The sequence below is a fragment of the Triplophysa rosa genome, linkage group LG8 (assembly GCF_024868665.1).
Source record: "Triplophysa rosa linkage group LG8, Trosa_1v2, whole genome shotgun sequence".
Lineage (NCBI taxonomy): Eukaryota > Metazoa > Chordata > Actinopteri > Cypriniformes > Nemacheilidae > Triplophysa > Triplophysa rosa.
In genome coordinates this window covers 17,493,007-17,518,042 of record NC_079897.1, presented here as the reverse complement: position 1 = coordinate 17,518,042, position 25,036 = coordinate 17,493,007, and the positions used below count along the sequence as shown (strand labels likewise).

General features: G+C 39.2%; 1 protein-coding gene across 7 annotated transcripts in view; it reads right to left on the bottom strand.

Annotated features, from left to right (window-relative positions):
• The window catches only part of LOC130557570 (histone-lysine N-methyltransferase ASH1L-like), a 30,162-nt gene extending 5,463 nt beyond the window's left edge, over positions 1-24,699 (bottom strand). For 2 of the 7 annotated variants that reach the window (XM_057339442.1, XM_057339445.1), the window contains exons 1-13: positions 24,274-24,698; positions 19,001-19,649; positions 13,351-16,804; positions 5,372-6,044; positions 5,133-5,227; positions 4,127-4,200; positions 3,931-3,973; positions 3,354-3,456; positions 3,129-3,231; positions 2,945-3,012; positions 2,605-2,780; positions 1,397-1,510; positions 1,254-1,308 (exon numbers count right to left, since the gene is read on the bottom strand). In XM_057339442.1, the coding sequence (XP_057195425.1) occupies positions 1,254-1,308; positions 1,397-1,510; positions 2,605-2,780; positions 2,945-3,012; positions 3,129-3,231; positions 3,354-3,456; positions 3,931-3,973; positions 4,127-4,200; positions 5,133-5,227; positions 5,372-6,044; positions 13,351-16,804; positions 19,001-19,495 (5,453 nt within the window). In that variant the 5' untranslated portion in view covers positions 19,496-19,649; positions 24,274-24,698. Of the gene's footprint in view, positions 1-1,253; positions 1,309-1,396; positions 1,511-2,604; positions 2,781-2,944; positions 3,013-3,128; positions 3,232-3,353; positions 3,457-3,924; positions 3,974-4,126; positions 4,201-5,132; positions 5,228-5,371; positions 6,045-13,350; positions 16,805-19,000; positions 19,650-23,816; positions 23,849-24,247 lie in introns of those variants that run through there. The other 5 variants (XM_057339443.1, XM_057339444.1, XM_057339446.1 and 2 more) reach the window with 5 other exon arrangements.
• Positions 24,700-25,036: the final 337 nt, after the last annotated feature.

Sequence of the window (25,036 nt, the reverse complement as noted above, 5' to 3'; positions counted from 1 at the left end):
TTGCCGCCACACACGCTTGACACCATCTGAACCAAATAAGTTTATCTTGGTCTCATCAGACCACAGGACATGGTTCCAGTAATCCATGTCCTTAGTCTGCTTGTCTTCAGCAAAGGCTTTCTTGTGCATCATCTTTAGAAGAGGCTTCCTTCTGGGACGACAGCCATGCAGACCAATTTGATGCAGTTTGCAGCGTATGGTCTGAGCACTGACAGGCTGACCCCCGCCAACCCTTCAACCTCTGCAGCAATGCTGGCAGCACTCATACGTCTATTTCCCAAAGACAACCTCTGGATATGATGCTGAGCATGTGCACTCAACTTCTTTAGTCGACCATGTCGAGGCCTGTTCTGAGTGGAACCTGTCCTGTTAAACCGCTGCATGGTCTTGGCCACCGTGCTGCAGTGCAGTTTCAGGGTCTTGGCAATCTTCTTATAGCCTAGGCCATCTTTATGTAGAGCAACAATTCTTTTTTTCAGATCCTCAGAGTTCTTTGCCATGAGGTGCCATGTTGAACTTCGAGTGAGCAGTATGAGAGAGTAAGAGCGATAACACCAAATTTAACACACCTGCTCCCCATTCACACCTGCTCCCCATTCACACCTGAGACCTTGTAACACTAAAGAATCACATGACACCGGGGAGGGAAAATGGCTAATTGGGCCCAATTTGAACATTTTCAATTGGGGGTGTACTCACTTTTGTTGCCAGCGGTTTAGACATTAATGGCTGTGTGTTGAGTTATTTTAAGGGGACAGCAAATTTACACTGTTATACAAGCTGTACGCTCACTACTTTACATTGATTGTAGCAAAGTTTCATTTCTTCAGTGTTGTCACATGAAAAGATATAATATTTACAAAAATGTGAGGGGTGTACTCACTTCTGTGAGATGCTGTATAATCAAATTTATTCGTTTAACATTTTGATTTGGTTCTAAATGTTCTGTTTGTTGTATTCTGTTCAAACATTTGTGTAGTGTTAAAACACTGAAACAGGAAGTTCTTCTGAACCAGCGCTGGACCAGCAATGTTTATTTATTCCGAAGTAGTCTACAGTATATGGATTTGGAACAAAATTCCAACAGAAACAGAATTCCAGTTTTTGTGTGAGCTACTTCTTTAAGTGCATTCTGCAATCGACTGCATCCCCCAATCTTTAATCATGTCGACAAGAGCAGAAATATGCTGAACAAACAACTCCGAGTGTGGGAATAAAAATAGTACCATGTGCACACAAACATCCACACGAACCTCTTTCGGGAACGTAAGTTCAGTAGAGGAGCGGCGAGGGTTTGTCCGGATGACCCTGAAACGAAAAAGTGATCAGCTAAGCTTCACACTGTGCCTCAGTCACAGCCTTCTGCACCATCTATTAATAAAGTCAACAGACGTACCCTTGGAACTGACAATGACGTCATAGATCCAATGGAGTGTTTGCGTGAGGTTTTTGCTTTGTACACTTTTCCTCTCCTCTTCAGACAGAAGACTCGAGTGAGTCAGACGCTCGTCTGTTATGTGCACAACACACATCTACTTACATGTCACACACAACATCACATGTACAGCTATAAACTAAACGCTTCAATTGTAACACTCAGTAAATGTAATCTGTCATCTTTTAAATGCAATATTCAGAATGTGGTAAAATACACTTTTTCCATGAACTTAACGAGACACAAGGCCTGTGTGCCAACTGCGCTAGCCCTAAACCACATGTCCTCTTCTGCCCTTTTGACTAATGCTTAGTGGAAATAGAGTTGAGGTGGTTTCGGGAGCTGGTCCAGAGCTATGGCCCGCTGAGCATGAAGGAGCGAGAGGAGAAAGGAAGGGGGGAGTTGAGGGGAGGAAAGGGGACGTATAGGTGATGTTTCATAAAGAAACTTCCTCAGGCCATAGAAATTGCTATTAATAGAATGTCCCATTTAAGTGTCCTTTGAAGTCTGGTACAGTACATACACTTTGGTTAAGATGCAGCTTTCTGCCAAGAACACACTTTTCTGCCACTCACTTACAATGTAAAACGACTCTAATTTTTCTAATTTTCAAATAAGAGAGTTGCCTGTACTTTGAAAATGTAACTGTCAGACCTCACAACTTCCTTTCAAGCGATGATCATCATTGAAACTCCCAAAATGGTTTATTTTAGTATGATTTGTGCACATGACAGCCCACATTTAGATGTCATATTCAATACATATTTGGTCTTCAGAAACTCAGCCTTCACGGTGACAGGGTAAAAAGGAGAAAGCTGGGTAGATGTTTTATTTCCCTAAACGTATACAGTATATTTGATATCATTCCACACCATCTCAACATTAGAAACAAATTAATTTTATTTTTTTAACAACGTTAGTGTTCATTTAGTATAATTGACACATTTCTAGAAAGATTGTTTAGTAATTCTGTTCAAGTAGCCTATAATCCAGGCTTTGCAAAGTCTTTTATGTATAGGGAGAAAAAATTACAGCCAAAGTAAACCCACAGATTTAGTTCACAGAACTAAAGTTTTTGGCACAAAATGAAATACTAAAAAGTGCCCCGTGACCCCTTTAGGAGCTTAAAAACAAAACACAAACTCAAAGACACACATCACAAGTTGGACCTGACTTGGTGCTGGTGTTGTCTTCGAGACCTCCCGTCTGACATTGATTGCTCCCTTCGCTCTCCTCTTTTTCTTTCTCCCGCTCTCTCACTCCCTCCCTCAGGAGCACTGCCTGTCTCACTCTCATTTTCTCATAGTTCCTCAACAGAAAAATGCAATGTTCTGAGATGAAACTCCTGTTGAGAGGAAAAGAGCAAATAAAAGATATAATAACAAATGGAAAATATATAAGACAATCAAGTACTTGGGTGTGCATGCATGGGAAAGGCATAAAAATATCCATAAAACAGGGAAAGAGCAATGAGCAGAGATGCTGTTATGTGTTTATGTGTGTTCTTGCCTCTCCTCACAGGACAAGGGCATTATCAGCAGAGGGGAGGAGATATTTTCAGCATCACTGCCTCTCTCCTGCAAATAAAGTCATTCGCAATGAGACTAAATCATCTGGGGGCATTACACGATAGAGATTCACATTCAAGTGGGTTTAAAGTGAATTAAGAGCTGTATCTAAATACGCCTCATACCTGCTGTTTCAGAGGGTCACGCTGATTGGGAAGCTTTTCATCCGGGTCTGTCTGACTGGTTTCTTCAGCAACCTCCTCAGCAGGCAGTCTTAGACTGTCATCTCTGAGTGAAAGAAAAAAACAATGTTTACTCATTAAATAGTATCTAATGGAATTAGCTCTGCTATCAGCTCAGCCATGGATGGTTTGCCTAGTCAGTTTGTTTGTGTATGTGTGTGTGTTTACTTATTAAGGCTGTCAGAAATGCAGTCGTGAGGAACACTGTCCGTATGGTGTTTATAAGATCTGTCCTCGGGCTGAGTGAGAGACATTACACCAACAGACCCATCTCAAAGAGAGAGAGAGAGAATAGAAAGGAAATGTTAATGCAGGGTGACTAAACTTCAGAAAGCTCGGGAGTCCCAAAGCAGGATCCCTGCTACCTTAAGAGCCATGCTCCTAATTTTTATAGCAAAGAAATAAGCCACCACAGGTCAAGGGATTTATGAACAACCCATAACTTTGAAAAAATCACTATAATGCACAAACGTACGCAGCTTTTTGCATTTATAAAATTATGTATGCAGCATTGTCATAAATAACACACTGTGTGTTTTTTTTATTTCTAAAGGTACCAATGATATATAACATGGAAGTCTATGAAAGTTAACTATACAGCACAAAAACCTCAGCTTAATGCAGAGAACAAAGCAGCTTTTATATGTGATATTATTTCACAGAGCTAATTTAGGCTTCCTTCACACCTCCATACACACAAGTACACAAAAAGTGTTGATACACATTCACAGGTGGGTCTACTCACTGGATGTTGCGGTCTTTTGTGGGGAATCTGATATTTTAGGAAGCTGCAGTGAAACAGAGACGGTGTCACATGCATAGTACAGTAAGAAAAAGGCAAGATTTAAATAAATAGTTACTTTTATGTCATTTATGAGAACAAAGAAAAAAATACTATGAGCGAATGATGACAGAACTTAACTTTCATACTAACTAAATACCTTATTGTGTGCTCTCAGCCAATATATGTCATAGGGCAACTGAAAGTCAATCCGTTTCAGCCTCAGATATTTTCCTGGTACACACACAGGTTATGAATTCATCATTCAGTTCAAGTCTTCCATTGATGTTTTTATAAATTCTCTCACACAAGGTTTTTAACCCACATAAACAGAACTTAATCAGCTGATTATTTTTTGTTATCTAAATAAAACAGATATAAGTAGATGTAAATATACCTCCTTATGTTGGCTTGTTAAAAGTACATTGCAAAAATTATAATTACATAATAATAATCATATTATCAATAGTTTTATTTATGTATGTGGTTGTGGAAAAAATAAGAGACCATTTAAAAAAATTATCAGTTTTTCTGGATTTACTATTTATAGGTATGTGTTTAGGTCAAATGACCATTTTTGTTTCATTCTGTGAACTACATTGTTAAGTTAAGTTAAGTTAAGTTAAGTTAAATTAAATTAATTGACAACCCTAGCAGGTTACCTTATTAAAGGGATAGTTCACCCAAAAATTTACCTTCTTGTTATTTCAAACCTGTAAGTCTTTCTTTCTTCCGCAGAACACAAAATAAGTTATTTTGAAGAATGTTGGCACCCTTTCACTTCTATTGTATGGACACAAAACCAATGCAAGTGAACGGGTGCCAGTTACCAACGTTCTTCAAAATGTCTTTTGTGTATTGCTGAAGAAAGAAAGTCATACATGTTTGAAATGACTAGAGGGTGAGTAATTGATGACAGAATTTTCATTTTTGGGTGAACTATCACTTTAATATGCATGAGCTAAGTTATCTCTGTGTAACGACATCACAACTACCTCGCCTGTGCCTACCCCCCCCAAGATTATGGAGCTTTATGAATGCGCATCCTCTCATCCATTACAAATAAAGTTAGCTCATCGACTGACATTACTTTGCATTAGTCGACTGTGACCTCCAAATGACCCCCTAAATAAAACTATTAAACCAACACACATACACAAACTCACCTACGTGTATAGGTGCAGGAAGAAGGCCGTGCTGATGTTTTTCAGGGTCATAGTCAAGGCACTCTGTGTTTTCTGGTGAGGACGGTCTCATGGGGCTGTGCAGGGAGAGTAAACACACAGACAGACGATTTGTCACGCTCTTTGTTAAGAGTTTTGTAAAAAGTGGCTGCATTTAAACAAACACCCTTAACACCTGTTTATAAATGCACAAGAGATGGGAGTTTCAAGAGTAAACTTACTCCTTGGTTTTATACACATCGGAGTAAAGCCCCGCCCACTCGTATTGCTTGTCAGCTGACTTGGCAGAATTCCTCTCTGATTGGCTGTGTGCAGATACTGATGTGTCATGAGAGGGTAATGATGGGCGAGAGTGTGAACTCGAGGGCTCTTGGCTCAAATCTGTCTCTTGTTCGTCATGTCCTCCGTCTCTCAATTTTTCACAGTCTCTTTTCTTTCTAACTTTCCTTTTCTCACATTGAGACACAAAGTCGGACCCACTGAGTACCGTGTTATCATCTGTTTCACCTTTCCTCCGTTTTGAAGGACACTCTGACACCCCATCAAGTAACGGTGCAGTTGGCAGAGATGGAGAAAAGCATGGTGCAGGATTTTTTCTCGGTCGGCCCCGTCCCCTCCTCTTTGCCTCACTTCCTGTGCCCGTCTGACTTTGAAAGCTCTTATTTGTGAGCGGCTTCTTAACACGTTTCACATGTTTACTCTTGCTCAGGTGAGTACTGCTTGAATGAGACAGGCTGGTTTTGGTGGCAGTAGAAGAAGAAAAAGGGCTGATCTCCCTGGTCTGGATGAGTGTCCTACTGATATTGCATCTCAGGTCTCTTCCTTCTGCATCTTGTCCTTCAGTGAGACGCTGACGGTGCCCATGGAAAACTGGACCACCAGGCCGGAAGCTCTCTGTAAGAAAAGAGTAATGATAATAGTGTCCAAAAAGAAGTATGGTGACCCCTGATGTTACAAAATAAGGTGTGTAAGAACTACAGTTAATATGCTGAAAAGACTAGCATGACCAGGGACCAGTTAAACATAGCCGCTAAGTTAGGACTAATCAGTCTTACTTTTCAGTTTTCAATTAGACCAATCTACCTGTTTATGTAACTAGAAGAAGTATGTAAAGAAGTTATGTCCAGTCTTGAAGAAACAAATGAGATGACTAACTTGTAAGATTATGTTGTCAGCCTTAAGTCATTCCAAACCTGTATGACTTTCTTTCTTCTGCAGAACACAATAGAAGATATTTTGAAGAATGTTGGTAACCAAACAACACTGGCCTCCATTGACTTCCACAATATGGACACAAAACCATTTCTGGACATTTCTCAAAATATCTTCTTTTGTGTTCCACAACAAAAAGAGTCTTGGTCTTGAATGACATGAGACTCAATAAATAACAAATAAATTATCATTTCTATTTTTGGGTGTACTGTCTTTTTAAGTGTCCCACTTATAGGGTATTCTCTACCTCTTAAACTAAAGCCACAGTAAAAAAAACGGAATATTTGGAGCACGTTTTGTGGAGTAACTCCTGTAATCCCGACCGTGGGAATTATACAGCTAGTATACAATCTGTTACTGCAAATTCCTTCAGTACTCCTTGTTAGATAACAGTACAGTAAATCAATTTCACAGAGCTTCAGTGAAGTGCACTCCACAGTGAGCCAAGCCCCGGGTCCACAGCACAGCTATCGTGAGATGAAGATGGGGTGTGTGCTTAAACAAACTTTACGAGAGAGATAAAATAACACATTTTACAGCATAAAAAAACACTGGCTCAAAAGCTGTATATTATGATTAATATCACCTACACATTTTAAAACAGCAAATTCATCAAAAAATATGACAAGTGTAACTGTGAGAATTATGTTGTGATCTTAAATAAATCAAAACTGTTATATTTTAGCGTCTTTAAAGCATAGCCATCTTTCCCATCTATTATGTACAATAATTATCTACTTTTTTTCTTAATTTTTTGGTCATCCATTTCAAAAACAAATTTCTCAACAAAAAATATTATTTGAATTGAAAGAAATGAATATGTTGGCTCAATCATGATTTTCTCCACATAACTAATTTCAAACAGATACAGTATATGTCTTCAGACCAAAAGATTTAAGCTCCTGAGAAACATTTTAGTCAAGTGACCCCAAACTAAACTAATAAAAAAAAACATTAATGGCTGGAATACACTACAAGACTTTTAAAATCTAAACAGATTTTGGTCACACTTTATTTTAAGGTCCAATTCTCGGTATTAATAAACCCTTAACTATGACTTTTGCCTCAGTAAACTACTAATTTGTTGCTTATTAATAGTTAGTAAGGTAGTTGTTAGGTTTAGGTATTAGGTAGGATTAGGGAAGTAGAATATGGTCACGTTGAATATGTGCTTTATAAGTACTAATAAACAGCAAATATGCTAAAAATAGGCATCTTAAAAAGCAACTAGTTAATAGTGAGATTGGACCGTATACTAAAGTGTTACCCAGATTTTTTTTTAACTAGACATCATACACTTGCAGACTTTTTGAAAGTTTCAGATAGAAACACACATACTGATCAAATCTGCAGACTGGCACAGACTTTCTGCAACAAGTCCAGACTGAAAATCTGGGCAAAATCTGAGCAAAAGTCTTATAGTGTAATTTAGCCTTAAGCGACTATTAATTCATTAAGATAATTATCATCAGATAATTATACATCAGTTTTATTGTTTTTTGTTTTATTCTGTAAACTACTAACAATATTTCTCCCAAATTTCAAGTAAAATATTGTTTCTTTATTTGCAGAAAATTGGAGAAATTTGGAGAAAATGCTCTGTATTTTTTCAGATCTACTTTTTCAGATTTACTTTTAAGCAATTCAACAATAATATTTGTACATGTATTTAGAAAAAGTACAAACATTATTTGCGATAACCTTGATTTTTTATCACAGTTTTCATGTGTCTTGTCATGCTGTCATTATTTTACATTGCTGTTGGATGACTTTGTCACTCCTGAGGTTTGATTTTGTTGAAATTCAACAGACACTGAACTGGAATGGCCACAATAATCTAGAAATGATTATTAAATGAAAATTTGGAATGGTCTCTTAGCGAAGCGAAGATGCACAAATAAGAATTGAGAAGCACCCACGAGCTGTGTCCCAATTCGGAGCGCGTCAGTCACCCTCGTCAGAAAAGTGAGTGAAACTCACACACAAGTAAGGCTGGGCAAAAAAATCGAAAAATCGATGAATCGTTTTTTTAAACAGATCAATTTAATATCGATTCTCAAAAGCTGTGAATCGATTTTTTTTCTTTCATATTTACGCAAGCACTGAACATTAATTTACGTTAATGTTATTGTTACTACTATCCACTAGATGTCACTTTTCTTTTTACAACGGGTGGATGTTACAACAGGGAGTATCCTTCATTCATTGCTTAATTAACATGGGATCCGGGTGTGTCCTCGAATTTAACATCACCTTCATATAAAAGGCAGCGGTTCACATGATTGCAGCCTCTATTTACAGCTAATTTTGTGAAATTTTGTTTGTTATACTGCATCTTAAATTTAAAATAACTGTTCTGTTTCAATATACCCAAGTGTTTTAAAGTTTAATTTACAGGTTTTGTGGTTCTTCATTTCATTTTTTAATTCACCATTGTAATGTGATATTTACTGATCTTTTTTTAGAAATATCTATAGGATTTGTATTAAATCTATACCCAGATAGCAAGCAACCATTGAATCAATGTTAAAAAATTGTTAATTTGTCAATGTTAATTGCGTTGAATCAATATCACTTTTGCACCTGCAATTTATGTTGAAAAAATGTTGAAATTTCAATAAATCACAATTATATTAACTCTTGTATTTTATTGTTTTCTTTAACTGGTCATGTTTAAAAGTAAACTTTTCAAAACATCTCTTTCTCTATCAATGTATATTGTTCTTATTAAAGCACTACTGTAAACATTGAAAGTGGTAAAAGAGTTGCCTGATCACAATAATGGTGATTTGTTTAAATTTCTAAAAAATGTCTACATTAATTGCAGGTGCAAAAGTGATATTGATTCAATGCAATTAACATTGACAAATCAACTATTTTTTTAACATTGATTCACTGGTTGCTTGCTATCTGGGTAATCATTGACTCGACTCGAGAATCGAATCGAGAGCTTGTGAATCGGAATCGAATCGGAACATCAGAATTGATACCCAGCCCTACACACAAGCACACATTTTTACCAAATACTACGTCATTATTAGCAGTTCACTTCCACGATTTGATACGATTGCGTTCATATCAGCAGCGAACCGTAAGGAGTTCACATGAACCGCATGCGCCCCAGTCCTCTCTTTTTAAGCGGACTCGGGTACAGTTCGCAGGTGTGCAGCCGGGTTCGGAAGACAGCGTTCACATCATCCAAACGAACCGAACTCTGACGTTAATCGAACCCGGGTGCGCACCAAAAGTGCTAATGTGAAACCGACATAAAGAGCCTTTGGCTTAATGGTTCTTTGTGGAACCAAAAAATGGTTCTTCTATGGAATCACTGTGAATAACCTTTTAAGTACCTTTATTTTTAAGAGTGTAGTATAGATACAGTGGACTGGTTACAGCAGGACAGTGTCATAAAATTTTGTTTGGTGTAATATGGCCTGTGTCCTCAAGATCCAGAGGAGCTATTTTTGTTCTCTGGATGACCGCCAGGACTAGGCACAAAAAACGGACTTAACCTTCTGCATGAATATGAGCACAAATGAACATCTGATGTATCAGATATGCGTGGTTTAAGAACATTTTAGACAGCTTAAATGCACAAGAGTGGCATTATTGGGCCCATCTGGCTATGATTACAAAACTCTTGCTGCCGTATATTCCCTTTTGTCTACAACAACATTCCTTCCTTCCTTTCCCCTTATTCTTTTTGTCAATCATTTTTCACTTTTCATTTGTAGATTTCCATGCCCAGATTTCTTCCTTTTCCCTAGCATCACCACATTTCCTTTCCTCTGCTGAATGCTGGCTCTCTCTTATTCACTCTTTCCAACTCAAACACACTAAAGTATTCTGGCCACAGGCCGGCAGGAGGTCTAAATGTATAGCAGAAATCTGGGTGGTTCCATTTTACAGAAGTAGAGACATTGCTGTCTGACTGAGTCTGCAGGGAAATACTATTAAGGTTAAAGCTTGTATGAGTTTTTAGAGCAAACAAGTTTGCTTATGAAATGTAACACTGAATCTGTTCAGAATACAATTCTGATAACCTGTTTAAATCTGTGCAAATACAAAAAAGCACAAGTGAAAACTATAGCTCAATGATACTAGAGACGGTGAAGATCCCTGAAGGTCAACTGAGGCTGAAACCTTCACATCTGGAACAGTTGCTTAGATCTCGGTATTCCCCGTGCAAATGTTTTATCGACTAACACATGGGGTGCTGGTAGACTTGTGGTTATGGATTTGGGTTAGTTATGCAATGCTTGCAGGTTCGACCGCAGACTTGGTGATGTGTGAGTCACTTTGAAAGTAGCCGGTAGAAACCCATCAGCGCTGTGTATCTACTGTTCCAAGGACGACCGCACAGTCCGAAACTAACACTGTCAGATTAGACCGAGAGCAGCTCTTCATACTGTATATATACACATTTCTGTGTAACATAATGCTCTACCAGTTGAACTTAAGAAACAATATTGTTTCATATATGATGTCATACATGATGCTGAGAGTGACCAAATCATCTGCACTGCTTGTCATAAAAATATTACATATAACATTTTTTTTCAGTAAATCTTCTAAAAATGCCCAGTAGCAGTTCGGTAATTGCATGCAAATATCAACTTTAAGATGAAAAATAAGTTTTTATTAAAGGTTTTCACCATACCGATAAGTCAGATTTTTTCTGGTTTAAATACCCACGTGAAGTCTCTCTTAAAGTTTTTAAGTTTCTCAAGTTGTTTTGCTTTTTTGTGTGTGTTTTTAAGCATAGTTTTCCATAGTCAGGTAAGTGAATTGTCACATCCATAATGGAATTGTCATATCCATAACGGTCCTACTATTTTTAGGTCTGTGAAGAGCCATCTTTCTCTGTTTGTTGAGTACTATTGCTTCTGGTTAGCACATTTTCACGGAAATCTACAAAGTATGTTGTCTCTCAAAAATGTCAGTCCTTTTTGTCACATCCATATCGCATTCATTTTTCTCTCTTTTAAAATAGAAAACTCGTGCATAGACTGATATTTTTCTCATGTCTGACAAGAGTTTTAGTAAAATATATAATAAAATTATTCAATATATTGTTCATAAATACATTCTTCAAGAATTTATAGTTCAAGTTTTGTCTGAAAATGTCACACCCATAACGCTAGAATTGCCCGGGTGAGAAAAGGTTTATATTGGGACTATTCATGCAATTAAAGTAGAAATTACTCACAATGCTTCAAATAAAAATATGCATCTGCTAAATGACAAGCAATAAGTTTTTGACTGTATCTGCTTATTTATGTAGTAAGTAACAGTTGCTTGCTTTGTCGTCAGACCTATATAGCTCATAAACAGTTAAATTGAACACAATCAGACAGCACTCACTATGCAACATCACATGTCCCTAAGCCTCTGCTGAGAGAAGTTCTTCACATGCTGGGGTTTGTTTCTTACCATATGTTTACTGCAGTGCTAATTAGCCAAATATGTGTTGTTTATGCTTCTGAAGGTGTGTGTGTTTGCAGACAGAAGAGTATGAGTCTGCACTGACGACAATGAAGCACTTCGAGTTCAACTCTATTTTCATTCTTTCACACTTTCATTTCAATGCCTACATCTTTATCCTTAAAGTAAACCCATACAAAACGTAGTTCAACTTAGCAATCAATCACATTTTCCACCGCAGCTGCTGTGGACAATCAACCTAATGATAGCATGAGATTTATAGAGACAATAAAAACATGCAGAAGAGCGCAAGTCTAACGCTTCTGCCAAGTGTTACATAATGCTAATAACACCAATGCCAAGACACCACATAACAAAGCGAATGTGAAACAATATTGAAACACAAGTGAGACCATACACCTCTCAAAGGACTTCTAAACAGATTCCCTTCCGAGAAAATCTGCTTAACCAAATATACACAAAGCAATATCAAGCCTGCTTCATTTTAGCACCTAACCAGTAAAACAGTGGGAGACAAATAAGACAACAGACTCTCGAATCTATAATAAATGACTGTAATTTCATCGTTCAAAGATTTTCTCATTCTCTCACTGAGTTAACAGAAACAAAGGGTTAATAAATATGTCACATTAACACTTCATAATGCCAATATTCAATACCAAACAACGGTGCTTGACTGACATATACACTGACAAGGGTACTACAAAAGGTTCTTCATAGCGATGCCATAGATGAACCATTTTTGGTTTGCCAAAGAACCATGTACGCAAAGGTTCGTATAAGAACCATTTCCATTTTCTTCTTTTATATCTAAAGAATTTTTTCCACTACAAAGAACCATTTATGAAACAGAAATGGTTGTTCTATGGCATTGTGAAGCATGTTTTTTAAGACTGTATAAAAAATATGTCTCTCAAAATGTCACCATAAAGGGCCGTTCACATTATAACTATAGCGATAAATGTAACTATAACTATATTTGCATCCACAGTCCACACCAGCGGAGGATAACGATAACGTTATGTTTATTTTAAGATCCCAATCACTATGAATGTAGATGACCTGCTGCTGATGCTTTCGTTTTCATTCCCGAACGTCTTTTCTCCAAAATATGACAGCAAAGGCTGGATGCTTCCTCTAAAGGCTGAAGGTGTGATCGTATCCGGGATGTAAGGCATATATTTTTCCAGCTTGCTCAGACTCATAAGCTGTATATATAATATCCCGACGTAAACACACCTCTTTCCGACCGCTACATCTCTAAAATTCAGATATAAAACCTGCGTTATCCACCAGAAACTGTTTGAAAGTATGTTTTATCGTTCATCAGTTGGAAAAAATAATCCTGAAAGTGATCCCAAGGATATCGTTTATCGTTATAGTTGTGATATGAAGAACTATCTAACCCCTATTCTAAATAGAGAATAATTTTTAAAACTTTATTTTTTATAGTTATCGTTATAATGTGAATGGCCCTTAACAGAAAAAGTTCTACACGTGACTCATTCTTTAAATATAAAAAACAATCATCTCATGCCCTCACCTGATGCTCTTTTGCCTCCAGTCAAACAAGATCCCCTCATCCATGAGCTTCCAGGTCTCATTAGGTTTCTTGAATCACCCTGAACTTCAGCAGCACTCCTCTGGACTGTCATTCGACTCTTTGCACTGCTGGCAAGGTTGGGATTCTGCAGAAAAGTGTTATGGTGTATTGTTCTATCTGACCAAGAAGGTGAAGGTAGGTCTTCATCACTCTCTTGACCAGCAAAAGTTTCATTCTCCTGGTACCCTGATGCAGCTTCTTGGTCTAATCTGCTATTACTCCTCTCGGATTGAACACTTCCTCTCCACCTCCAGGGCCGCTGATGCTCTGCCCACCTAACTTTTGATGTGGGCCTCAGGTGTGCCGGTCCTATATAAGAGAGATGTGAAGCTTTATGTTTATCTGCTTTTCTTGTTGGCATTGAGGAGGAGAAGAGGGAATTAGAAGATGAAGCACTTTTGCTTACATTGTCTTTTCTGAGCTTACTTTGTCCTAGCAGACCATCTATTTCCTCTCTTGCTCTTCCTCTAATTTGTTCATGCCTTTTGTCTCTGTTGTCGACCCTTTGCCAGCTATTTCTACCAAACCAGTCGCTTGAGGATTGAGAAGTTACATTCGGGTAAGTCCCCTGTGGCTTCCCTCCACAAAGAGGGTCACGTCTCAGAAACTTCTGCTTCCTTTTATGGAACTTTGATGGGCTTAAAATGGGATTTTTGGAGTAGGGATGCACATATGAGGCTAAAAATGGTGAAGAAGGATATATGGTTGCAGATGGAGGGTATCCTCTGTAAAGCCCGAAACCGAAGGAAGAGGCCGAGAGTGGCAACTTGCAAGGCGAGTGATAACAACTGCCTCCTGTCAGTGGGAATCCGAGTTTGTGAACCATCGGACAATGGGTGACAATATGTTCGCTTGGTTGCGAGGGGCACCCGTTGTTCCTTTTTAAATCTGCCATGCCAACATAATGCAAAGAATCACGGGGAAAGTCAGATTGGGGCGAGTAGTAACCGCTGAAGTTGATCTGAAACATGGTTGGATGGTGAAGGTTTTGTGGTAGACACTGAAGAACATGGGGGTGATTTTTCGCTTTCAAACTCTTTCTTCCAGATTTTGCCTCATCTCCCTGAGCAACGTGATGCACAATACGAATCGCGCTAAGCCTTACTACCAATTCCTCGATCTCTGCCAGAAATGCCGGGTCTTGTCTTTTGGCCCTGAGTTGAAGATACTTCCTCTTACATTTGTGTTTATGTCTCCTAATCTTATCACGGCTGAAGAAATTATGACCTTTTCTATGACATTTGTAGTTAAGTCTTTCCTTCTCCATCAGCACTGATCGGGAAACATGTGCTGCTCTGCAGTCTTGCATTCTTACAGAGCCTAACTGAGTCGTGGCTGGATTAAGTGGTGTTGAACGTAATGATGAACGTGGTCTTGATTTGTCGTCAGCCATTGCTTTCACTTTTTGGGAACTGGTAACCTTTGGAGCAGAATGTTTATCGTATTCACAGTTGTCAGTGTAAGGCTTTTTTCTGAGGGACTCAGGAGATTTAAATGAGCTGGACAGAGCAGGTTGGGTTTCAAATGTATTGCTGTGTCCCCCAGGAGTGAACCAAGAATTCATCTGACTTGTAGATTCAGCCACTTTCTGAGACTTTTGAAACAGGATTTGCTCAGAGTCTTGGCCAGAATTTTCTCTTTGGGCTTTAGGTTTACGGCCTCTTCTCTTTCCTATGTAGATAGTGCCACGTTTGCTTACATTAATTTGTGGACCGAGTTTTCCCCCAAAAGACGTCACAAGTGAGGATAAAGACTGGGTAGGATCTGAAACTGAACAGTCTACCTCTCCTTCATTGCCTTTCTGAGAAATACCCTCTTTGGAGGATTGTTTTTGCCCGGAAATAAACTGCGTAAGCACTTCATCTCGTTTCTTCATTCTCATTTTATTTATATTTTTGATAATTGTCTTCATTATCAACTTGTTTCGTTTCCGGCAAATTTGGGCATCTTTAGTCTTTGACAAGGGGGGTTTGAGATTGTCTTCAGCACTCTTCTTCACAGACTCCGAACCCAGTGACTCTGATCTCTGTGGCTGGACAGAGAAGGAAAGTCTGGGCCGACCTCGTTTTCTTTGTACAGGCTTTTGAAGTTTAAGGTCAACCTCAGGATGTCGAACATTCGTGTGTTCAATGATGGGAGACTTAGATAAAGACTTATGAGACCCACTTCCCTGAGGAGATTCATCCAACCTGATAATTTTTGGACGACCCCTTTTCTTGGTCTGGGGCTCTGGGGATGAGACGTCTGATCTGGGTGATGGATTTTGGAGTTGTTTCGTTTTAGGAGGTCGTCCTACCGGTCTTGGTTTACACTGTGGTGATGTCTTTGAGGACTTAAAGGCAGATATTTTACTAAGATTAGCTGTTTGAGGAACAGTTTTACAAGCAGTGGAACCAACAGTCTCCACCAGATCCATCTTTTCCACTTGATTTGCCACCTTCGTCATTTGAACGACTTTTAGTTTCTTGTCTGGGTTGGTGAATTGTTTGGGGTGTAAATGAGTCTCATCTGAGGTTTTATCTGTGGAACGAATGGAGGTGTTATACTGAGAATCAGCACTGCTGCTAGTTTGAGAGGAACACTGCATATTTTCTTCATGGTCTGAACTGTGTCTTACTCTCTTTTTGTCAATTATATGCCCCACACTACTGATATCCTTTGACTGGAGAACAACAGGGATTGTTTGGGTAGGTTCCAAGGTCCGTTTTCTGCTGTCATCTATGTCTCCACCTATATTATGCTTCTTGTTCTTTCCTTTGCTCTCAAGTCGCTGTGAAGTGCTGTTCTCGTGATCTGATAAACCAGCAGATGTATTTGAAGCCGGAAGGACTGCTGGTGTTTTCATAGAAGGACTTGGCTGATGCGCGGATTCATTTTCTTTACTTGTTTTATTAGTAGAATCTCCACCCTGTTTGCTGTCCTCTTTCACACTTGCATTCAAACATTTATCAACTTTACTGTCCCTGAATGTAGACGTCTTTGATTTTTTTTTAGGCTTTGAGGACTGTGAATTCTCACTGCAACACAATGAGTGCTCAGCCTCATTTTGAAAACTGGAAGATGACTGCTGAGATGTGTGAGCTTTCAGCCTTGTATCTTTTGAACTTTGTGATGGGAGGGAAACAGTAACTGTTGCTCCGGTTGGAAAATCTTCACCCTTCCCCCTTTGAACATTAAAAACTTGGGTGCCGTTGTGTAGGCTGGAGTTCTGTTGAATTGAGGATGGTGGAGAATGAGCAGCTGGAGGTGAATATGTCTGCTTCAGTGGAGTAGATGAGGTTATTCTGTGAGAAAGGGGTACTTTGCTATCGGTCTGTGGTTGAGCTGTATATGAGGGCCCATCTGATGTCAATAATGACTTTGAATCGGTCTTCTTTGTCTGTTTTGATGCAGTCTGTTGGAAAGGAAAACATGTGTTGACCAGAAATCATCAAGAATTTTTTGAAGTTTTCAGACATTCAGATCACTTTAGGATGTGTGGTAGAAATAAAAGGCAGTCTGAACTGGATGTAAATTTCAAGAAATTTCAGCACTCATCTGACAGGCTTCATTAACTGATGACCTTCATTGCCTTTGACTTCAAGTAGCCTACATTGTATCATAATACATGACTCAGAGTCTGTGCTGAATAAAAAAGCTAAAAATATTCACATTTAAATACACTTTGATATTTCTCAGTCTTTAGGCAATATTCAAATTATATTTTAACATAAATGTGTTTATTCAGACAAGGATTTATGGTAGTACAAAAAGTCCACTTACAACTTTTTAAGTTTTAACTTGACAAAAAAATAATGAAAAATAAAGCCTACAGTATTCAAACAAAGGATCAAAGTAAATGGGAAGGAATATATTTAGCTGCAACCATTTTAGCAACTGCGTGATACTCATAAGAACCAAACAATAATGAATACCCACACACAGATGAAAGACTTCCAACTGAGGCAGAAAAGGAGTAGAAGATAAAAGTGAGCAAAATCAAGCAAGAACAAAGCAAGAGAGAGAGAGAGAGAGAGAGAGAGAGAGAGAGAGAGAGAGAGAGAGAGAGAGAGAGAGAGAGAGAGAGAGAGAGAGAGAGAGAGAGAGAGAGAGAGAGAGAGAGAGAGAGAGAGAGCATCTGGTTAAATGAGGGGATGTAAAAATAGATTAAAAAATGTCCAGACGTTGGTGTCTAAAAATGGTCTCATATACGTAGATACAAATAGTATCAAGAATTTGTAACTAATATTTTCAAAGGGATACTCCACCCAAAAATGAAAATTCTGTCATCATTTACTCACCCCAAGTGGTTCCAAATCTGTATACATTTCTTGGTTATGCATAACACAGAAAAGGATATTTGGAAAAATGTTAGCAACTGACATTTGTGGGAAATCATTGACTACCATAGTTTTAAGGTGTAAAAATTGAAAAATTTAAGGTGCACTAGAACTGTTTGCTTTCCTAAATTCTTCAAAATATCTTCTTTTGTGTTCAACACAGAGCATCATCAGCTCACGTGGGTGTTCGCTCCCCCCGCTCCACCGCTCCACCGCTCAAAGTCGCACCAGACCGCTCCGCTCAATTCCGCTCCCCGCTCACCTACAATTTCATCCCGCTCCGGTGAAATCGCTCCACGCTCGCTCAAATTAAAAATTCTTCTGCATGCCTAACCCCTGCCATTTTCAACCGAAGCCTTACCCCTCGAACTGATCGCGGTCATTCTAGTCTGTTTCAGCTGCGATCGGTGCCTCCTCTTCAGGGGAAGCTGGAATTCAAAATACATGTTCAGCACATGTGCATCACGCATCATGTCAAAATACGTGCCTGCTGCAGACGCGTCGTAAGGGTTTATGATAAAAGAGACGCTCGCGTTCAGAAGACACTGCGTTAACACTTAACTCTGATTACACATGAGACTAAGCGAGTATCTAGCAAACGCGAGCGTCTCTTTTATTAAAAACCCTCTCGACGCATCTGCAGCAGGCACATATTTTGACATGACGCGACACACACATGACGGGCTAAATACATGTTTTGCCGAGCTTCGCATTACTGCTTCCCCTGAAGAGGAGTCACGGATCGCCACTGCTATGCTTGTGTTTACACCAGACATCTCTCCTTCACAACGAACGATTTTTGAAGTGTAGGCTGACAGTTTTGTTAATTGTTGAAGGCACAGGTGAATTCTGGGTGGATTTGCGCATGCCCTAGACTCGTGGTGTGAGCGGTATCGGAGCGGAACCGGAGCGAGACAGAGCGATCGCTCCGGCCTTTGGATAAAAACCCGCTCCGCGCTCCGACTATATTTCGCACGCTCCGCTCCGCTCCGCTCACAAGCTCTGGTTCAACATAACAAATAAAATGATATTTTTTCTTTTATGGTAGTCAATGAAGTCCCAGAAATGTCAGTTGCTTACATTTTTCCAAATACCTTTCTTTGTATTTATCAGAACTTTATACAGGGTTGGAACAACTTGAGGGTGAGTAAATGATAACGGAATTTTCATTTTTGGTTAAGTATCCCTTTAACGAACTACAAAAACTAACGTTGAGCATTATGACTGAGAAACAAAAGATTAACTCGCATTACAAAGAAAGAAATACTTACCTTTTTAGAAGGCGGACATAAAAGTGTCGAATCAACCTTTTTGGATGAAGTGGAAAGTGGTGTTGTGGAGGCATTTGAAGAAATGCAGTCATTACTGTCTTTTTTCTGACTCTCCTGACATGACTGGATGGCCCCTGTGATGTCAGAACTGGACCGATCACCTCCACATGAGCTTTGGCCATCTCCGTGTGAAAGTCTCTGAGAGATCCTAGCGGTGGGTCTGCATATGAAGTTCTCAAGGCTCTTTGGGGGCTTCTTGGTTCGTTTTGCTACGAACCCAATTTTCATTCTTCCATTTGCCTCTGACTGGTCAGACTTCATAACTGTTACCTCGTCCTGCCTGCTCTGCAGCTGAGATTCACTCTTAGTGCTCTTTGAAGAAACTTCTGCTTCACCCTCCTTGGCTTTTCTCATCTTCTTTCCATCTTCTCTCTTTTTATGTTTATCTCTCTCTAGGCTTGGTGCAGGTGCTGTCTTCTGCTTTTTCTTATCCATTTGAACTTATAAGTGACAGATGCAAACTGATTAAAGTACTTGTGTCAAAACCAACTTCCAGGCAAAGGTTTGTCTTTAATCACTGTTCAGTTCACCAGAAGGGTTTTTGGTCTCATTTCATATTCTTCAATCATCTCACTTGAATTGGAAGGGGCTATGAAGGAAAGTGACAATGAGAATGTTACATTAGTCAGTGTCTAATAATAAGGCACAAAGTGAAAAAAAATCTGCACAAACTGAGAAGATTAGAAAAATAGAAACTGCAAACTGCATATTGTCGCTGTCAGGCAGAAACTATATTTTTATTTTTTGTCTGTGGGAAAATATTTAACCAATAAAACTTATTAAAAAGAGCTTGTCAACTATGACAACAACACAGTGTCTAATTATTGAAAAAATGCAGTGTTTTTTTTTATTTCCTGTAAAGTGGACATTATGGAGAAGATACAAGGTTTCAATCCAACAGCAGCTTTCGCACAGACAGTCCAGTTACCTGAGATATCTCTGTGATATCTCTGGACTAGCTCACCCACTCAGTGCTCGATTTAGACACGGATTATCGAGGCACGTACAGCTGGCTATAAACACGGCAATACAGATGCTAATAGCATCTGTTATTAGAAGCTGACATGAAATACCTCTGGAATGTTGGCATGTCCTGCAGTGTGACATCTGAAATATTCATCTAAAACTACTTTAAAAATATACTGCTAACTATTTTATTTGTATTATGCATGCATGTGAGATTAAATCAATATCTGTACATTTAAAAACTGTGACAGTGCAAATACTAAATTAAATGGAAATAGCAACTAGTTACATTTTACCCCATAATCTTGATGGTATTAAAATGAATATGTCTAACGGTACTCTTAAAGGGATAGTTTACCCAAAAATGAAAATTCTGTCATCATTTACTATACGACTTTCTTTCTTCTGCTGAACACAAAAGAAGATATTTTGAAGAATGTTGGAAACCACACATCGGCGGTATGGTACCCATTGGTTTTGTGTCCTTACAATAGAAGTGAATGGGTACCACCATTGTTCAGTTACCAACCTTCTTTAAAGGTGAGGTGCCACAGTGGTTCATGCATTCTGACTTCTTTACACTGTTAAACGTGCTGGCTTTTCATGCTTGACATGGTCAACTTGTCAAAAAACGAGTTGGACGTATGACGTAGTATTTCTGTGCTCAATACACTCCCCCAGCACTCGCATTAGTTACGGAAAGTTTTTTTCGAACATGAAATTCCCTTATGTAACAACTTTTCTTAGTCCTTTATTGGACAATTCTCCCGGAAAAGCACGCTCACGCATCAACCTGCGAGAGCGAGATGAAAGAGCACGCCCATGCGCCAACCAGGGAGAGCGGGAGGAGCATGCGCACACGTCAACAAGCTGGAGCAAGAGAGAGAGAGAGAGAGAGAGCACTGCGTTCGCGAAGTTAAACTGTGTGTGTTTGTTCATTGTATTTCAGTGAGGAATGTGAAACTGATAGATAGAGCGGTAAAAGATGCTGGTCATGAACCGCACGCAGTAAGTGAAACTGAGTCACATGTGTGTGTTTTGTTGGCAATCGGCGTGTACGTGCATAAGTTACACAACATGAACTTATAGTGAATCAACAGTTATGCAGGGATCATGCGACGATGTATTGTGTGTTCGTGCTGTAGTTCTGCCCCCCCCCGCTTTAAAATACTGTATCTTCTAGTGTGTTCTGCAGAAGAAGGAAAAGTCAAACAGGTTTGAAATCATGTGGGGGGGAATGATGACAGAATTTTCACTTTAAAGGGTGACGTGTACATTTTCAGCTTGATTATGGTTTCTGCATGTCTTGCCTTGACTGGGATATCAGTAACTATCAGATATCAGTAACTGTGATACCTTGACTTTAAACACTTTCAAATTTGGTGTAATAGAAGAGCAGCTCCTAGAATAATGCATCAAATGAAATCCAGATCCTACACATACAATCAGCTAAACTCCTTGCCTTTTGTTTAGTATTTTATAAAGTTTGAAAATGTAAGTGTTCAATGGGCAGTTTTCTGAACCTTAATGTGCCATGTGCATCTTTGATCTTAAGCTTTACAATAACTGCCAGCAAAGTAGGTTAGCCAGATGTCTACTTTCAAGTTAACTCTGAATGTACAGTTTGAATCTCCAGTTAACTCGGACGATACTGTACACAAACAGCATGATACATCTCAATTTCCCACAGACCAATTCCCTCGGGACATACCCTCATAAAAATCCCCAGCAACTGCGTTTTAGAGCTCTGGCTGAAACTCTGTTTTGAGTTGTCTGAAAGGCAGGTGCTTTCCCACAGAGTGAGGTCATTTCTATGGAAGATTCCGAATGATGACCTCAGTGTGTTAACGTCCACAGGGGACCCATAAAATTCAGCGGCTGACCTTCAGCCCGAAGGGAGGAACACACTGACGGAGCCCTGGATCGGCAGTCAGGGCCGTCTGTGAGTTGCTGGGTGGATCCTGACAAAGCACGTCCCATCTCACTTCTTAACAGACAGTACAATCTTGTCTGACTTCAAGGTAAAGCTTCCCTCCCTGATCTCTCGACTTCCTAAAATAATTATTATGCGAAGTGTTTTCATCACAGGCTCACGCTGGTAAACGAAACCTATTGTGTGTTGTTTCAGTCTCTGCTAATTCCCATTATCAGGACATAATTTAGCAGCATTTCACTTGCTGAGTGCAATCTTCTCAGCTCCTCCTTAAGGATTTGATGCTAAGAAAACAATCCCAACGGAACGCCTGACAAGAAAAATGTCCCGAGGAGAAGAAAGAGCAGAGTGCAGTGCAATGATGCGTGTGATTTGTGCGAAGTGTAGAAGATGGGGCTCTATGGCTATTAGTAGCACAGTTCAGAAACAAAGTGAGAAGGACATCTGAGGGTCCTTCACTCCCTGGGATATAAGCCTACTTTCATTTACCACACTCATTCATTTTTGTACCACCGGTCCCTGTTTCCACAAGTTCCCTTTCCCTTCTGTTTTTTTACCTTTGTACCTAATTGCTGGTTCGAATGTTTTCTTTCAATATATATTTAGCTCTCTCTTTAACACTCCATCTTTCAAAGCAGTGGTTAAAAAAGTCAAAATTTTTCCTGTAAATCAAACCCATATGTTTGACCCCAATACTCTGTCTATCTGCTTTCAGTATTGCAGATAAAAATCTTCGCAAACAAGCAAAAATCCACTTAAAGCCACAGTTCTGGTCATCTCTGATTATTTCTTTCTCAACATTTCTCATATTTTTCTTTCTTTTTCCCATACTCTCTTTCCAGCGACCATCCGTTCCTTTTATTCAAGATTAACCAATGAATTGCTGATCCAGTCTTCCAACGTCAAGTGCAGCAAGTCTCCAGGAAGTTATTAGGTTTCACTATGTTTGACTTTGTGTATGTTATCTCATTACTAACTGTTAACCTTTACTGTTCAAGCCAATGGGGTCTTCTGTCCCTTCATACTCTGTCAAAGGGTGGTGTCAAAGTGATGGTTCACCCAGAAATGAAAATTATCATCATTTACTCGCCCTCTTGTTATTTAAAACCTGTATGACTTTCTTTCTTCTGCAGAGGACAAATAACAATATTTTGAAGAAAGTTGGTAACCGAGCAGCGCCTGCACTCATTCACTTCTGTTGTATGGACACAAAACCAATGCAAGTGAATAGGTTACCAACATTCTTCAAGCATCTTCTTTTGTGTTCTGCGGAAGAACGAACTTCAAACAGGTTTGAAATGACATGAGGGTAAAATGAAGAGTAAATGATGACAGAATTTTTATTTTTGGGTGAACAATCACTTTAACCTCAGTCAGACAGAACTGATAAGATCTGCTAAGATTCAGAAAAATATTGCCAGTCCTTGAAAATCTAACTTGAAAGGATACATTAGTCTGTAGTTGCATTACAGCGCCAAACCAAAATGACATCACTAAATACTGCCTTTCATTTGGCAAAAGAGAACTTTTGAAGCTGACAAGATAAAGATAACTGAACATGATTTGTCAGGAAATCCATCAGCCAAATTTGAAAATACAAAGAGATACACCTGTTTCAATTCTAAGAGCTCCTCTGTGACCTAGATATAGCCTGGTGACCCATAAATAGCAGTAAAATGAGCGGATTATAGGATAAGAAAACGGAGACAGATATGGACACTCAAATAAGAGTCTATAACAATAATGTTTAAGTTGGCTTAATGCTAGAGCGGACAAGCGCAGCATGTTAATGCGTAGTGAATGCGACTTGATTTATGGGACATAATAAGTGGGATGTAATAAGTTACTGCTCCTTACCTATAGATAGCATTTGAAGAAACAGCGTACGGCTTTTCCAGTGAAAGGAAAACAGAGAAATGCGATCCTGTTATTTACAGCGCTGGGCAGAATCGACATAAAGTTGTCCAGAAAGTGACAAAAATCGGATACCAACACCGCGTCCTATTCAACATGCATAAAGTCTTTCTAGTTCTGTTTTTATAGATTATATTGAGCTGGTTTATCCCGAATTATAGCGTTGCTATTCGAATACCCCCAAACTGTATAGGCGATACTGTACGCGCATGTTTACGATGAAAAGTATTGTCGCGTATGCATGCGCGAGGGCCTAACAGATGAATGCCCCGTTTCATATTACATTTTTATTAAGCAACGGAGTAGCACACTTCGAAAATGTGCCCCCAAAACTCGTCGGAGATTTAGGAAAACAACAGCAATCATTTCCTTACCGTTTCAAAGATGCGATGTAACTTACCCGAGCATCAAAGCAGACGTATCGTACAAAACGGAGCAGCTAATTTACAAGTGTGCGCAACTAGCTGAGACGACAAATGGAGGGATGTTGCGTGTCCGTTGCGCGAAGGACCCATGAAGATGAACATTGTGCAACACCATACGATACTCACGTCTCCCCTTCTGTTCGCCCCCCTGTTTCTATTCGTTTCTTGCGCAGTTGTTTTTACATCAAAAGCATGGTCGTGCATTGTGTACCCAAATAGCCACAAGCCAATTTAACCGATGAGGGAAGACGGAGGAGAGGGATGATCATGCTGTATGCTCGGTTACTGAGCTGATGTCCTCAACTTGAGCTAAATTTACCAACCAATTACACGAGAAAGGCGAAATGTAAACAGACGCATATCGGGCCGACCGCATTCATCACCCTAGCGGATGCTGTTTTATCGACACAATCAAAAACCAGATCGAAGTAATAATGAACATTAAACCATCAGGGTATTAGAAAATATATCAAATGTACCGTAGGTGGTCGACATTTAAATGATGTAAGTTAAATGAAATGTCATTATATAGCCTGCGCCATTACGTTGAAAAGTTTTTGTTATTTTTCATTTAATGCGTTTTATTTGATTAATATATATTTTATCTTTTGCAATATTGTGCACACTGACAATCAGAAAATATCGCGCCCAGTTTGCCTGGAAAATGTTATCCGATGCAGCGATAGTCTACAGCCAAACAGCTATTCTGTATATCTCTAAATACTTGCATCGTAATAT